The sequence below is a fragment of the Alnus glutinosa genome, chromosome 13 (assembly GCF_958979055.1).
Source record: "Alnus glutinosa chromosome 13, dhAlnGlut1.1, whole genome shotgun sequence".
In the NCBI taxonomy this organism is placed as follows: Eukaryota; Viridiplantae; Streptophyta; class Magnoliopsida; order Fagales; family Betulaceae; genus Alnus; species Alnus glutinosa.
The window spans coordinates 21,674,560-21,690,281 of record NC_084898.1 but is presented as its reverse complement, the minus strand read 5'-3'; the positions used below and the strand labels follow the sequence as shown (position 1 = coordinate 21,690,281).

The 15,722-nt window shown below is 37.6% G+C and overlaps 3 protein-coding genes across 3 annotated transcripts; 1 reads left to right on the top strand and 2 right to left on the bottom strand.

Annotated features, from left to right (window-relative positions):
- The first annotated feature begins 552 nt into the window (after nt 1-552).
- Nucleotides 553-3,551, top strand: LOC133854747 (plastoglobulin-1, chloroplastic). The gene is made up of 3 exons (XM_062291015.1): nt 553-1,251; nt 2,566-2,761; nt 3,060-3,551. Exons 1-3 carry the CDS (start codon nt 650-652, stop codon nt 3,369-3,371), a joined length of 1,110 nt encoding a protein of 369 aa, XP_062146999.1. The 5' UTR covers nt 553-649; the 3' UTR covers nt 3,372-3,551.
- Nucleotides 3,552-4,054: 503 nt separating this feature from the next.
- LOC133853970 (putative F-box protein At5g66830) lies at nt 4,055-6,074 on the bottom strand. The gene is made up of 2 exons (XM_062289989.1): nt 5,516-6,074; nt 4,055-4,968 (listed from the first exon to the last, which is right to left on the bottom strand). The coding sequence occupies exons 1-2, from the start codon at nt 6,072-6,074 to the stop codon at nt 4,055-4,057; spliced, it is 1,473 nt and encodes a 490-aa protein (XP_062145973.1).
- A 2,000-nt stretch (nt 6,075-8,074) lies between these two features.
- LOC133854315 (bZIP transcription factor 16) lies at nt 8,075-15,185 on the bottom strand. The gene is made up of 13 exons (XM_062290450.1): nt 14,865-15,185; nt 14,333-14,513; nt 14,167-14,226; nt 13,998-14,072; nt 13,382-13,471; nt 13,080-13,139; nt 12,811-12,980; nt 12,278-12,332; nt 10,440-10,479; nt 10,025-10,314; nt 8,816-8,893; nt 8,585-8,710; nt 8,075-8,501 (listed from the first exon to the last, which is right to left on the bottom strand). The coding sequence occupies exons 2-13, from the start codon at nt 14,417-14,419 to the stop codon at nt 8,397-8,399; spliced, it is 1,236 nt and encodes a 411-aa protein (XP_062146434.1). The 5' UTR covers nt 14,420-14,513; nt 14,865-15,185; the 3' UTR covers nt 8,075-8,396.
- Between the last annotated feature and the right edge of the window lie 537 nt (nt 15,186-15,722).

Genomic DNA, 15,722 nt, shown 5'->3' with positions numbered 1-15,722 from the left:
CCATTCATTTTGTATTAATCTCTTTTCTTTTCTTTTTCTTTTTTTTTTTTAAGTATTTTGTATTAATCTTTAAAGTAATTTTTATCTTATAAACGTGTGAGAATCACATTTTTTTTTATTAATTATATTAAAAAAGCATGTAAGAAGCACGTGCTATTAAAACTACACGTGCTTCTCTCATGTCAATCTTGTATGTGAGTTGTATAAAATTTCCTACAAACCAATTTCTATGAAATTTCTATCCACTTTTTAATTCTATTTATTCCTCTTCTTTCACCCAATGACCTGCATCACAATTATCAAAACGATAATATTATTTATTATATATATTATTATGCGACTGTCATACAATTTGATAATACGTCAGAAAAAATTAATTCTCAAACAATAGTTGTTAAACATTAAAATAAATAAATATTATTATTATTATTATTATTATTATAAATAAAACAAAAAAGATCTCCCTTTTTTTGTGGCAAAAAAAGAATGGAGACTCTCCTCCCTCCGAAACCAAAAGCAAATGATCTTTTTCTATTTCTTTTTTTTTTTTTTTCCCAAAACCCTGTTCAAGAATTTGTGAGTGAAGTAGCCAACGTTTGACGCCCAGACAATCAATCTTTCCACACGCTCAACAGTCAACACCAAAGCAATGGCTCTGCTCTTCACCACCGCCACCACCACTTCACACTCTCACCTCTCTCTCTTCTCCAAAATCCCAAACCCTAGCAAACCGCTTCCTCTCCTCTCTCCCTCTCTCTCTTTCGCAAACCCTAAAAATCGCTTCTTCAGATCGCCTCCCTCCCTGCTCGTCGTCACCCACTCCTCTCTCTCCGACCCTTCCCCCAATCCCCGGCTCTCAGACGAGTGGGGCGAGCCCTCCGAACCTGAAACCGAGCCCGAGTCGCCTCCGGACCCCCCCAGAAACGATGACGAGTGGGGTGGAGACGACGCTGGCGGCGTTGTTGCCGGCAGTACGGAGGATGAGTATGACGCCGTCGGTAACGGTAGTCCTGCCGTCGCCGAAACGGCCAAGGATACGGCTGACGTGGTGGAGGAAGATAGGTTGACGAATAAGCTTGCGGAGCTGAAGCGGTGCCTGGTGGACACGGTTTACGGGACGGAGTTGGGATTCAGGGCTGGGCCGGAGGTGAGGGCCGAGGTGTCGGAGCTGGTGAGTCAGCTGGAGGCGGCGAATCCGACTCCTGCGCCGACAGAAGCCCCTGGGGCTCTCGATGGCAAATGGATTTTGCTGTGAGTTCATTTATGCCTCTGCATTTCTATGTTTGTTTTGAATTGAATTGGATAGTTTTGATTACGATACAAATGCCATCTATATGTGATCAGGTGTTAGGTGTTTGAATTCGGCTATTGAAAATTCTTGGTCCATTGTAGCTGAATTAGGTGTTGGTGATTTCTCGATAGAGGATGTGAAGACAGTTGTTAAATCCAACTTGCACAAATTATTAATTTTAACTCCAAAAGGTCAACCTCATCAGTTTTAGGTTGAATCATTTTAATTATGTTGGATTCCAACACAATGAAGATGGCACAATAGAAAATTAAGATCTTGCCACTGAAAACAGAAAATTTGAAGATGTTGGATATTTTGGCCCTGAGAATGGTATGTTCAATGGAAATGTATCACTTCCAAGAAAATAAGCGCTCAAACCTATTCTTTCCAAATGGGAGTGCTTCAAGTTACCTTGCTTGCTTGTATTGTTTTGGAGGAATCATCTGATTCTTATGATTGTTACTGCTCTGTTGAGGCGCTGGAGTTTAGGAAGTAACAATGAAGTTAATTTGTGATTGTAATTTTCTCTTCGGGTTTCCATGGTTACATATTGGTTTGAGAGCCTTTTAATTCATATCAACCAGTCATTGTTTTGTTAAGTGAATAATATTGCATTGCATGAGTATCATAGCATACGTCGTATTTCAGATTTGGTAAACCAAATCCTAGTCTAAACTCTCGTTTTATATTTGAGGATCTTTGCTGTTTGAGTATCTCAACCAGTAAATGGATGGTTATTATATCATTTTTTGACTAATGTATGTGCACCACACAAATTTGTGCTCTCTCATCTTCTTCTCGAAGAAGTTACTAATTGTATTGCCGAAAAAGTGCATAACTGCCTTTGATATATGTCATGTCTGGACCAAGGTCAGGGATGGCACTATTGGGAAGCAGAATGAGCTCTGGAAACCTTGACTACATGCAGTCTTTGATAGGATGAGCTGCGGAGACTCCATAGAAACTGGAAATTTGATCACATAGTAGAGTGAATCATATCCAGGCTTGTGTTCGTATTCTTTTCTGTTTTGACTTGGACTATGTGGCAGGCATTTGTATAGGATAATGCATCAATAGAGGGATGATGCAGTGTTATAGACAATGCTGTATGTAAATTGTTTTCGGTGTCATCCGGGTAAATGAAACAATGTGGAGAGCGTCCTGATGAAAATGGATCAAAACTGACTAATATTGCTTTTTGTTTTTAGTATTAGTTTTTATCAGTACACTTGATCCTGATTTTTCTCACACTATTTTGTTCCCCCATTAATCAGGTACACTGCATTTTCTGAGCTGTTGCCCCTGCTCGCATTAGGGACATCACCTTTGTTGAAAGTGAAAGAGATACGCCAAGCAATTGACACCAGCAATCTCACCATTGTGAACTCGACCACGTTGTCTAGCCCTTTCGCTGCTTTGTCTTTCAGTGCTTCTGCTACTTTTGAAGTTCGAAGTCCTACAAGAATACAGGTATTCTTTTGAGCAATAAGTATCTGATCGAACAAAATTTTCTATAACAAGAACACGTTTTTAAAGTTTACTGGTCTGTGTGCAATTTACAAATGAAAACAATTAATTGTAACATTAAAAATCATTATCATTAACATTGCTATGCAATATCCAAACTGGATGATCACATTGCAACAATTTTATGGTTAAATTTAAGGAAGTACCTTTAAATGCACCATTGATTGTTGAGAAGCCAGAAGAGAATGTTAATATCTTTGTCCAGGTTAATAGCTTCTTACGATCCTACACTTATGTCCAGGTTGCATTTAAGGAAGGTGCCTTTCCCCCTCCAGAGATAAAGTCAAGCATTGATCTCCCAGAAAATTTGGATATCTTTGGGCAGCAAATTAATCTGTCGCCTGTGCAGCAAACCCTCAGTCCGCTGCAGGACGTAGTGGCAAGTATTTCACAAGTCGTTTCTGGTCAGCCGCCTCTTAAGGTTCCCATTCCGGGTGACCGTGCTAGCTCCTGGCTTCTTATTACGTACCTCGACGATGATATTCGAATCTCAAGGGGAGATGGTGGCCTTTTTGTGCTTGCCAGGGAAGGTAGTCCCCTTCTTTATCAGTAGCAAGGTCCTTGTTGCCATGAGTTATTTGCAAAGGCATATTATATATACCTACAGTCTCTATATTCCCATTTGTCACTTTTGCTTAAATGTGAAAAGGAAAGAACTTCTGTATTGATGCCATTTTGTACATCCGTGGTGGGTTTTTAGTCGAATATTGAATGCTTGTACACATTCGTATTATCCAGAGCAGTAGTATTAGTAGTTTCAGGTCTTTGTACTTGGAGGCTCTATCTGAAGATTGAAGTTGAAAAACAGAGAAGAAATCAAGGTATTACAGATGAAGAAAATGGGGAAATGGGATTTTATAATTTCAATTGCAAGGGTGGTATTAATAAATAGGGCAAAACCACATTTTTACCTCCTCAAAGTTTCTCCATTTTTTTTAAATTTGCTCTCGATGTTTAAAAATCGACAATATATCCTAACTAAGTTTTGAAAATTTTTAATGTTGCCTATCCGTATTACTTACGTTCGCTTTTTCTTACGGAAATAGACCTACATCTTGCACGTGGGATTTTAGGGGCAAATTTTTTCAAATTACCCTTAAAAAAAATAATAATCAAAATCAAAATCAAAATTGAAAACTTAATTTTCGTTGTCACGTCATTCCAATTATATAATTATATATATATATATAACAACAGTTAAAAATAAATTACACATTAATTGCACTTCTCATCTAATTAACCATGGATAGATATACGCGGTGTAAACCAACACGTGGGACACTCCGTCGGAAGAGTACTATGAAAAGACCGTTCTATCCTCTCGTCGTCAAGGTAGAAGACGCCGGATTCACGAGCAACGATCGGATCATGATCTTCGAAGCTATAATCATTATCTTCTAAAAAGTAAATCAGATTCCCACTATACCCTTTGAAATCCGCCGCCGAAACAGATACCGATTCCCCTTTTGACAGAAACAACATTTTATCACCTATACTCGTTAGCTTTGTCGAACAACCAACCTTGTACACTCCAAAGTTGCTTGTTTTGAAGTAAACAAAACAAAACGCTGTGTCTTCCTCCTCGTACTCTTCCTCGTCCCAGTCATCGTACCCGCCGCCGTCCTCGTACTCTTCCTCCTCCCCGTCATCGAACCCCCCGCCGTCGTCGTCATCACCAACTGTTACAGTGAAGTGAACATCGACAAATGCAACGACCATCAACAATTCACCGTCGGATTCCACCAAGTTGAAATTCCTTCCCGCCCTCTCAAGAACCCCATTTTCCCTGGCAATCATATCTTCAATATCCACAGCCGGGTCGAAAATGATATCCGAAACAGAATATGGAATTACAGTCAACATCACTTCCCAGTTCCCCACTTCCATGCACGTGGAATAACTGCTTCCAAAACCGGCTGCCGGAATCCCATCCATCTCCATCTCCATGCCTACTAAAACAAACAGCCTCCCTTCAAAAAATATGATGTCCAAGTAAAAACAACTCTCCTCATCATCATAATTTACTCCTCCTTCCCAGACGCTCCATTCCTTGTCACCCGGCTTGCAAAAAGCTAATATTTTTGAATTATTCATCGTCGCCGCAACAATACAGTCTTCCGATGGCTCTCCACACGATACTTTCATCGTATCTGTCACAATATAAATTCAAATGATTAAACTATATTCATCTCTCTCTCTGTTAGTTTAAAGAGAAAACTACGCCTTTATCACTTTTGTAATCGTACCAAACTTTTAGTGTATTTTATTTTTTAATTTTTTTTCAATTTCACCCGTTAAGATTTTCCATTAAGTCCGTTAAAAATTCTCAAAATACTCCTATTTAAAAAAATAAAAAATAAAAGATTCAAATATGGGTATTGTTGCAAATTTTGTTAATGCCTAAAACCTTGCAATTTTTTTCTTTTTTATTTTAAGAATTTTGACACTCATACTTGAATCTTTGAATTTTTTTTTTATACAAATTTTTAAAAAAGAAATTAAAAAAAAAAAACTAAGAGATTTAACCGAAAATTCTAATGGATCGATGAAATTAAAAAATAAATACACTAAATTAATACTTCTTAAAGTTTATACATATGATTGCAAAAGTGATGAGTACTAAAGTTTTTTTTAATTTAATTTTTAAAATAAGCGGTGATTTAATTTTTAGAACAAGCGGTGATCATCGGACGTTACCAATAAAAAATGCAAAGCGTTCCGGATCCCGGGCGGCATCAACGTGATCGTAATAGTATGGGAATATTGTTGTCAATGATGGAAGAATGAGTTGAAATCCTGACAACGGGTTGACGAGAAAAACTTCCGGTTCATCTTCCGTTCCTCTAGCCATCATTAACCAACCGTTGGAAGATCCAAAACACCATCCTCCCTCTGCCGCCTCAGGTAGCTTTATATTACGAACTATGCCTTCAGACATGCTGAAGAAGCTTAAGGATTTGCAGCTTTGGCTGCGAGGGAGAAGCAGCCACGGGAGCTGGGGATCATCAACACCAATGCGTTTGTGCATGACAAGTACTACTGATCTCCACGACTTGCAGACGCCGCCGGAGCGAACGCGGTCGACCAGATTCAGGCGCAGGAAGATGTTCTCCATAATCCCGTCTGGAAGTTCAAGCCAGCAGCCAAAGTGGTCATCTTTTTTGGTGGTGTAGAAAATATGCTTGAGAAAGGATGATGGACTGAAGGAAAGATATTCTCCAAGATTACCGTAAAGCTGGATTATCAATTCATCCATTGTTATAGAATAAATAAATTTAAAGATGAGTACTGCAAAGTAGTATTTATTTATGTTTCATCGGAGTTCGTTTTGGTCTAGGTTTCCAGTTTCCACCCGAAGTAGAAGCGTTTAGGAACTCTAGCTTGATCCTGCTTTCTTGGAAAAAATCAAAACATACTCAAACTTTAACATATTACATCAATATAGGCATATATATAATATAGATATTTTTTTTCTTTTTTCTTTATTGGAGTTTTTTGTTTTTTGGTCCATTTTATTTAATATTTTTGAGATAGCTAGCACTGTTAATTTGTAATATCTATATATATATATATATATATATTTTAAGGTTTCATATAATGATTCTTATGTAATAGTATTAAATTCTTTAATTTGTCTCCAATCGGTTAATCACAGCCCTAGGATGACAAACATGAACTTTTTTCAGTCGTCCATTTAATCTAATGGCTCAAAAATCATCACGTGACTTAACTTGCAAAACATGGCTCTTTACTCCACAATAGAGGCAAGCAGGCTCTTTGGTTTTTGAACCACCCGAAGTGGGTGGTTAAGCCATTTAAAAAGACGATTCAAGGATAGTCAAACCATACAGACAAAGAAGATTTAAGGATAGTCAAACCACCCTCAAATGCTTGGAGTAGTTTCATCGTGCTCATGATTTTATCAATTTTTCAATTAGACACTTAGAGCTAGGGGTGTGCAAAACCCGTTGTACCCGCCCCGCCCCGCAGAGGACTTGGTTTTTCGTCTTTTTTTGTTGTGGGTTAGGGTCTTAATTTGAGAAATATGTGCGGGGCGGATTATGGGTTTAGTGTTTTTTTTATTTAAAATAAAATTTAAAAAAAAAAAAAAAAAAAAAAAAAAAAAAAAAAAACCTAAATCTAATCCGCCCGAGCACCCTTCGCCCTTCACTTTTCTTTGTTCCTTCACTACGCCGCTCTCTTTTCTTCACTCTTCAATTCTTCCCCTCTTATTTCTGCCGTACTCTTTTCTCTTCTTCAATTCTTCCCCTCTCTTCTTCCCCCTCTTCTTTCTTTGTAGTTTTTTTCCCTCTCATCTTCCCCTCACCAAACTCCTCTTTAGGTATTTGACTTATCCTCTAGTATAGTACTCGTTTTTAGGAACTGGGGAAGACATCTTCCTCGCGCAACTTGATGGTGACAACGTCGAGAAAGCGGACACCCATGGAAGTTATGGAATAAAGTAGCCACCCCTCATTTTTTCTTCATTTCTCTTCAAGCCAACCCCATCAAATCTACTCTGATATGGAGTAGATCTACTCAGAATTTGCAAAACCCGTAAAACCCGCACCTGCAAAAACCACCCCTCGCCCCCCGTAACCCTACGGATACAGTGAGCAAATTTGTAGTTGCGGGTGAGATTTTCTATTCCCGCCGCATTGTTGCTGGGCGGGGGCAAAAATGACAGAAATCCACCCCGCCCCGTGCACACCCCTACTTAGAGCTTCAACGTGCTCTATTTATTACGCCATAATTTATTTTTATTTTTATTATTTATCTCAAATTTCTATTTTCCTTTTTGTATTTTTATCATGAAACGTTGTCTTGAATTTCATTGTTGTTATAATGATGATTGCCAAAAAAAATAAAAAATTCTTAGAGATTGATCTTCTAACTTCAAAGTTTGCTAAGTGCCTAAATGGAGACTTAAATTGGTCATATGCTCCTTTTCTACGTGTCTTTGAGTGGCTGATCAAATGCTGTCTGTCGATACGTATGCAAATGTGTACACAGTATAATTAATGGGATAAATCTTTGGGAGTCAACAAAAGTATTTACCAAATAATAAGAATTGAACTATGACTAATGTTTCTAGAGACTTCCATTCAACCTAAAGAATTTTTTTGTCCCATAAAAACAAAAGAGTAAAACGACAAAGAAAAAGAAACTATATAAGTTTATATATATTAAAAAAAAAAAAAAAAAAAAAAAAAAAGGTGGGGGGGTGGGGGTGTGGGTGGTAAAAGCAGGCTTGAGTTGAGTTAATCAATTCCATCTGAGTTACACTTTGAGTGACCAATCTAAATACACAGATATAAGTGTGAATACTACTCTACCCTTTCAAACAGTCAAGGGCAGGAGCACATGTTTGAACTTAACACACCATCCGGGTCTTAAAAATGTAAAAGATAAGCCCAAATTAGAGATGAGGGATGAGAAGCAAGAAGCAGATCCTAAAACTAAAAAGGTCAGATTTGATAAAAATTTAAACTACACGCTATGCAAAACAAGAACTTGCTGTTGCTAATTTGTTAGGTTATGCTGCCGAAAAGCCGGCATAAAGCGAGGCGGCTACATCCTAGTGACCACCCTGCACAACCTCTGTTTGCCTAGTCTGTTGAGTGTCGCTACTCAATTGTTGGTCATTCCTCCCGGACCTTACATCTTCATCCCCAAGTCTCTCCTGCAGAAACAGAATTTTAAAAACTAGATGAGGGACCAACTCCAATAAAGCAAAAGGCTTATATTATAAGATCCAAGCATTACCTTGAGTGAGGCATTCTCCGCAAGAAGCTGCTCATACTCGCTCCTGATCCGGCTCACTTCTGATCTAAGACTGGCATTTTCTTCTTTCAAGCCTTCCGCACGTTGGGCCAGCTCATCGCATTCCGCCTGTCTCGAAAGCATGCAATATACACTCGATGAGTTCATATGCAAGCAAGAGATGCAAGGCAGCCAGATAGGATTAACAAAATACAAGGGACACTACTTTCTCACCTGCTTACGCAACCTGGATCGACGAGCAGATTCTCTATTCGACTGCTTCCTTCTTTGTCTCTTAAGCTCTCTTTCATCCTGAATCCACAAAAACAATTTGTAAATATGCAATATGATATACATATAACAGCAAGGCTTTAGAAAAGAAAATGCTAGGTTTGAACCAATATTAGTCGCCATTCCATTCAGGTCCAATTTTGTGACCGAGAACAAGGATTCAGCCATAACATGGGAAGAAATGAGAAGGGGCCACTGAGCACACGAGAGAGAGACATTCAAGCCAAAATATAACAAGTTAAGGATAAATTCATTCAAATTTAATTAGCAAAGAGCCAAATGGAAAACAAGAACAAGTACCACAAGGTGAGAAAAGGGATAAAAATAATGATTCGTCGCCATAATAAATTGGTGATCACTGTCCTAACAGCTCAGGAGCGTTAAAAGTATTAATTAAATTATTAAATTTATTATTTCCAATCAGTTTAAACTTTTGAGACAATTGGTGATTTAACATAGTATCAGAGTAAGAGTTCTAAGTTTGAACTTTGACTCCACGATTTACTATCATTTCAATTAGATATTCCATGTGTTAGACTTGACTTGTTGAGGGGGAGTTTGAAGAATGTTAAAGTGTTAATTAAATAATTAAATATATCATTTCCTATCAGCTTAAACATTTGGACAACTAATGACTTAACAAAGATTGCACGGCAATGAGAATGAAAGATTGCAAGACTATGATAATGATAGCATCAATCGGTCATCCACACAAACGAATATAAGTAAAGCAAAGTAATATGCCAGCTGTAATTTAATAGAAAATATGGCCCCAATGAGCAAATTACAAAAAAGGATTCTATGGACGACTAAGGAAGTAATTTCTTCTTCAGAAAAGTCAAAATTTTGCATTGCCTCTCTTTATAATATAAGATCCATGCAAGCTACCCTAATTGGCCCCAAGGCGAGGGACAATCTTCATGCACTGTTAAGAAAATATATTCAGTTTTCATCATGCTTCACAGCCAGCGATTGCAAATTCACAATAGGAAAAATCATATAATGCTATTACTTCATCCATAGAAAAGATTCATGGTTATTTTAACTAGAGAGGACTTGTGAAACTAAACTAATAAGATCTTATTAGAGATGCCAACGACTTGAGCAAGTGAACTGAAGTTGAAATTCAATAATTCATGAACTCAGCCTAACCTGTAGCCAAGGCTGTGACTGAACACTGTCCCGTGATCCACTAGCAAATCCTCCAGCAACAGGAGTAGGTCCCTTCCCACGCATTGCAGGGATAGCTGATGAAGTAGGAGCAGCCCAATAATCCATTCCAATATTTAAATTTGTGGTGGGACCAGCAACAGCTAAGGGAGCAGCACCAGCACCAGCACCTGATATCGGCACCATGGCCATTCCTTGATTCACCATAGCATGAGTATTTGGTCCTCCGTTCTGAGGACCATGCGCAGAATTGCCATTCTGCGATGCTTCACCTGTAAAAAGACAGGGATTCTTCATTGACACAGATCATAGCAGCTATAGGACAGCAGAAGAAAATATCATTATCATGTACACTTTTTTTTTTTTTTTGGATAAACAGAAAAGATCATTATAAAACCTTCAAAAGAATCCTGGCCGCCTGACTTCAGTTGTGAGTCCTAAAAACCAAAAGAAACTAAGATGTAAGACACTTTTTTAATCTGGAACTGAAGAGAGGAGCAGAAAACACAAATAATCACTGCTTAAGAGATTTCCCCATGTGGTGATGGCAGACATAAATGTTAATCTGGATAAAGTAACAGATCACCTCCACCTTAAGAATTGATAGAATGCATTTGTCAAAGCTCACTCTAGGCTTAGTGTGTGTGTGTGTGTGTGTGTGTGTGCATTTGTCAAAGCTCACTCTAGGCTTAGTGTGTGATAGAATGCATTTGTCAAAGCTCACTCTAGGCTTAGTGTGTGTGTGTGTGTGTGTGTGTGTGCATTTGTCAAAGCTCACTCTAGGCTTAGTGTGTGATAGAATGCATTTGTCAAAGCTCACTCTAGGCTTAGTGTGTGTGTGTGTGTGTGTTCTCATTTATGCTTTCAGATGTGAAAAGATCAATCAATTCGTGTTTAATTGTTTCATTGAATGATAATAGTAGCCATCACGTGCTTCTACATGGTTTCAAAAAGATACATATTTATACCTCTCTCCACATGAACCTTCAATAAAATTATACCTCACTTTTTCTTTTTCTCTTTCAACAACTTTTCACTATTCACAGATTATTTCAAAATGCCTACACCTCACAATTTTTTCAAAAAGCCCCTCACACTTTAATACTTAACCTCAATTCAAGTAGGGCTTAACACTTTCAACCCCGCATAAAGTAGGTTGTACCACCATAATTTATGCTTTGCCCTCTTAAAACTACAGAGATAAGTTAAAGAACACAAAAGTAGAATATAGGTAGTCCAAAAGACTCACCAACAATAAGTTATAGTGCAAGCTGTTCTCAAATAATACGTGTTGCAAGTTGCAACTGCTAGGTCAGAAAATAAGTAATCAATCCTAGCAAGGGTTTGCAGCCCACCAGAGTGAAGGTGGCATCAATGACATAGGTGTCTGAACCCATGTGTATATTTCAGCAATAAACAAGCACCAACTAAAATAATTCAATAAATAGAAACAATACCCAAGAACAAGGACCTTGTAATGTTGTTGTCTACGATATATCTTTTCTTGGTTCAACCATCTAAAGATATAGTCATCTCACCACAACTCAACTAAGCCTTAATTCCAACTAGTTGAGGTTGCCACATGGATCCTTTTACTCCATTTGGCCCCATCTAGAGCCCTGTCTACCATTTAGAGAAATGCTTTGTCAAAATCCAGTAGCAACCATATAATTCGAAAAAAGACACCTTGGTGTTTAATACTCGGAATACTTGCGTGTTTCAAAATGCCGAAGAATTTACTGTCACACCACTCATGGTCACCATATAATTGTCGTTCACATAAAATGTCGACAGTATATAGCGCACAGGATATTTTAAAGCCCAAGACAGCTCAAATTCAAGCATTATCATCAGGAACCAGCAACACCTCCAAACAAGAATGAGAAAAAAAAAAATGGATGCCAGGGAATCAACAATATACCAACTCATATCAAGCTCTCTCATATAGGAAGGTGTTTATCAACATATTAGTGGTAGACAAATACACAGGGAACAAAGATCATGGCAAAGTATTCACATTGGGTCATATGTTGCAAACCAAAACTTAACTAATGCAGTAAGACAAGAGTCATATATTTATGATAATCTGCTTACTTATCAAAGAAAAAAATTTATGACAAGCAACTTCCAACTCAATAGGGTAAGATGTAATTAGCATGGGTTACTAGCCCACCTAATTCCCATAAAAAGTGTAGCAACTCTGCAAAATAAATTAATGAATAACATAGAACTTACACTCTGAGAGTTCGCATCACTTCCTTCACTCGTACCATCACTTCCACTCTCAGCACTGCATGTTCCAAACTATTACTCATTAGCTAAAGTGCTTGGTAACAACATGGAATAGTAGCAATGACACTTCAATGTTGTCAATATTAATCACAGCGACATGCACCATCAACCAGGAAAAAATTGGTAGTAATGACAGGTCAATATAGGCAATATACTTTAAAACAACATGAATAAACACAGCAACAGAAGTTTCAAAAACCCCAAAACCATGAATACTATATGTAAATTACATATAAATTCTATGACAACATTCATGAATTTTCATGAACTGTACCAGAAAGAAAAATTTAAAAAGAAGCAATGAAGAGGTGAATTTAAAGAAGAGAAAGAGCCCCCCCACCCTAACAAAAAAAAAAACCCACCCACCTCTTCCTATAAAGCAGTCAATAGTCATAATCATGTAAACAACATCAGGCATAAACCAATCACCCAAAGATATCTTGCAACCATCCAATCACTACACATGGCCACCATACCTTTTAGAATAAACTCCATTAGCAGATGCACCTGATGTTTTACCATGCTCATTATTCTTCCCTGTTATCATATTCAAACTCCCCAAACTTCCTTTTGACCTTTTGATGGGCAATTTTTCCTTCACTTCAGATGGTTTACCATCTACTTCCACATTCCCAGGGGTATTTCCCTAAGAGCAAACTCAAAAGTTATTCTTCATGTACTCGGACAGACAAGGGCATGTCTTTTCAGTATCAAAACATAAGACAGAGCAGTATGGGAAACTCACAGAAGCCTCAGCCATGCCATTTGGAGAAGGGATAGCAAAAGGACTAAAAGGATAAGATCCCTGTTTGATATTCACAGCAAATAAGGTTATTCACATACAAAAAACAAGGATATAGTGATAATTTCAGACTGCAACTATAGATGATGTACAAAACCCCAAGGGGCAACTCAATCGACTGGGAACCAAACCTCATGAAGTGGAGGTCACTAATTCGAATCTCCCATTCCCCTTCCCCTTCCCCGTCCCCTTGGGGCCAATCACTTATTTAAAAAAAAAAATAAAGATGATGTACAAGAAAATACCGGAGGCATGGATGGGTGAGCATATATCCCACCATGGGGATACATTGCAACATATGGATGAGGAGGGGTACCGTAGGGAGGCATAATATGCTGCAATCAAACATTATATTTCCCATTAATTTCCAATTGAAAGGTGAACTTGAAGAAACTTTCAGCAATCTTGCCAAGATATAGTTAGAGGCCCACATGCAAGTCATTAAAAGTGAATACGGAATGACAATGAACAATGTAAACTTTTGAAGCAAGTTATACTCACAACATTGACTTGTTCTAACATCATAATGAACATTGAACTTAATGGCATAAGCTCAGTAGGGCGAATAAACATGCTCAAGCTCTCATACACGAACACACTAGTTTACCTCGGCTAGAGCTAGAAGCCAAGAATTTCAAATGGCCTACTCAGCTCATTTGCACCTCTAGTTTAGAAGATTAAAACAAAGATGATTAATTCAGGTTGTTACTGTACTGTCACTGCTTTCCATTCTTCAAAATCTTTAAAACAGTCAAAGATCACGTTGCCAGCCAAATTTTGTAATTTTACAACATTATATGCACAAGGTTTAACAATCATAATCAATGAAAAAACTATATACCAATACAGAAACAAATGTACCTGAACACCCCACATATACGGAGGAGCTTGGGGACTAGAAGCCAAGAACCCAGGTGGCGGTATAGGAGAATATGCCTGTTAAGAAAAAAAAGAACACAACCAACCCATATAACAATCCAAACACGATATGAAACATAGCTACCCAAATAACAGCTATTCACTGTAGAACCTGAAAGCCCGACCAATCAGGATTAACTGCAGCACCAGGGCCAGTAGTCGAAGACTGCTCCTGAAAAAAAAAACATAACAATAAAAGAATAAAAAATTAACAATCATCCATATGCGAGTGAGACGACCCTCTCATCAATGACAAGCTCGGAACTACTCAAGCAGACCTGCGTAGTAGTAGTAGTAGCAGCAGCAGCAGGTGGCGTCTTTGGCTCCTTCTCTTTTGCCTGTTTATCCATCTCGCTGCTGCCCATGTTTAAATATCACCACTTCCCCAAAATTCCTCAAACCATCCTACAGCTTAAGCAGCAGCTGCATCATTAGGCACTTTCTTCCTCCAGAATTTTCCTAAGAAACAAACAAAACCACGCTAAATAAAATAATTCAAATCTTATGCTTCGACACGAATTACTCTCCGGTAAACTAGAAAGTTATTCAAGAACTAGGCCACATTATCGCATTGAAGACAATTGAAAATCAAAACAGAACGGCAAATAAAAAGACAAACCTTGGTCCCAAATTTACACGATTTCTATCTTTTTCTCAGGCAATCAAACAGATAGTTACAATAAGGGTTTATCTACTTATGCAAAAAAGTCCGCTTTTTTAGAGAATCAAAACCCTAAAAACAAATTTTGCATGCAAATATAACTCAAATTTAACACATATACTACATAGTAAAAACAGAAGTTCAATTACCGCTTCAAAACTCGGACTAGTGGAAAGGAAATCAGAGTCTGATCCACAGCGAGAAGTGCGAGACTTCGAGGCTAGAAATAGCAAATAAATCTGAAGATGGAGAAGGAGAAGGAGGACACGAAGGTCAATTCAGGAAAAGGCTAGGACAAGTGAGGAAGAAGATGATTAGCCATTAATTTCCTTTTTAAATTTCTTTTATTTGTACGCTTGGGACGATGAATTGGGGGAGAGATCACAAATTAGGGTTTGTTTTGTGTTTGGGTTTGGGTTTGGGTTTGCGTTTGCGTTTTGGTGCGTGTGTTTTCGTGGAGGGTTCACGGCGCGGACGCTGTGGGTGGCCGTACGGTGTCGCTGTCCCGTGTAATTTTACATTTCTCTTTTTTACCCCTGGTAGTGGACCCCTTTCTGATAGTAATTAACGGTGGATGATGGTTTGGTGCATTTATTGGACAGGATTTGATTGTATGTATACGTGTCCATAAAGTACTCAAAGATTTATTATAGTGATTTCAATTGTTCAGCTTTAATTTAATTTTTTTCTATTTCTTATAAATATATATATATATATATATATATATATATATATATATATATATATATATATATATATATATATATATATATATATATATATTAAATTAAATACACGAATTGTGTTATTTACACACGCATGTAAAAACTATGTGAATTATTTTTCAAAATACACAGCTAAAAGGTGTTGTGTGTGTGTATAATTTGTGTGTATTTTTTTTATTATTATTTATTTATTATAAAAGAGTGAATTTGCATTACTCAATAAAATCATCTCGCTCCCCGAGTACAATACGTTGAATATAAATTTGTGTACAAATTATGTGC

Bases quoted from the DNA above. Each gene is read 5' to 3' on its own strand.
- LOC133854315 (XM_062290450.1), bottom strand. From the start codon at position 14,419: ATGGGCAGCAGCGAGATGGATAAACAGGCAAAAGAGAAGGAGCCAAAG. The intron at 10,480-12,277 runs GTAAGTTCTATG...TTTGGTTTTTAG, and splicing joins GTGATGCGAACTCTCAGAGT to GACTCACAACTGAAGTCAGG. The intron at 8,502-8,584 runs GTAATGCTTGGA...CTGTTTCTGCAG, and splicing joins CGGAGAATGCCTCACTCAAG to GAGAGACTTGGGGATGAAGA.
- LOC133854747 (XM_062291015.1), top strand. From the start codon at position 650: ATGGCTCTGCTCTTCACCACCGCCACCACCACTTCACACTCTCACCTC. The intron at 1,252-2,565 runs GTGAGTTCATTT...CCCATTAATCAG, and splicing joins GATGGCAAATGGATTTTGCT to GTACACTGCATTTTCTGAGC. The intron at 2,762-3,059 runs GTATTCTTTTGA...ACTTATGTCCAG, and splicing joins GAAGTCCTACAAGAATACAG to GTTGCATTTAAGGAAGGTGC.
- LOC133853970 (XM_062289989.1), bottom strand. From the start codon at position 6,074: ATGGATGAATTGATAATCCAGCTTTACGGTAATCTTGGAGAATATCTT. The intron at 4,969-5,515 runs GTAACGTCCGAT...ATATTGTGACAG, and splicing joins ACGCTTTGCATTTTTTATTG to ATACGATGAAAGTATCGTGT.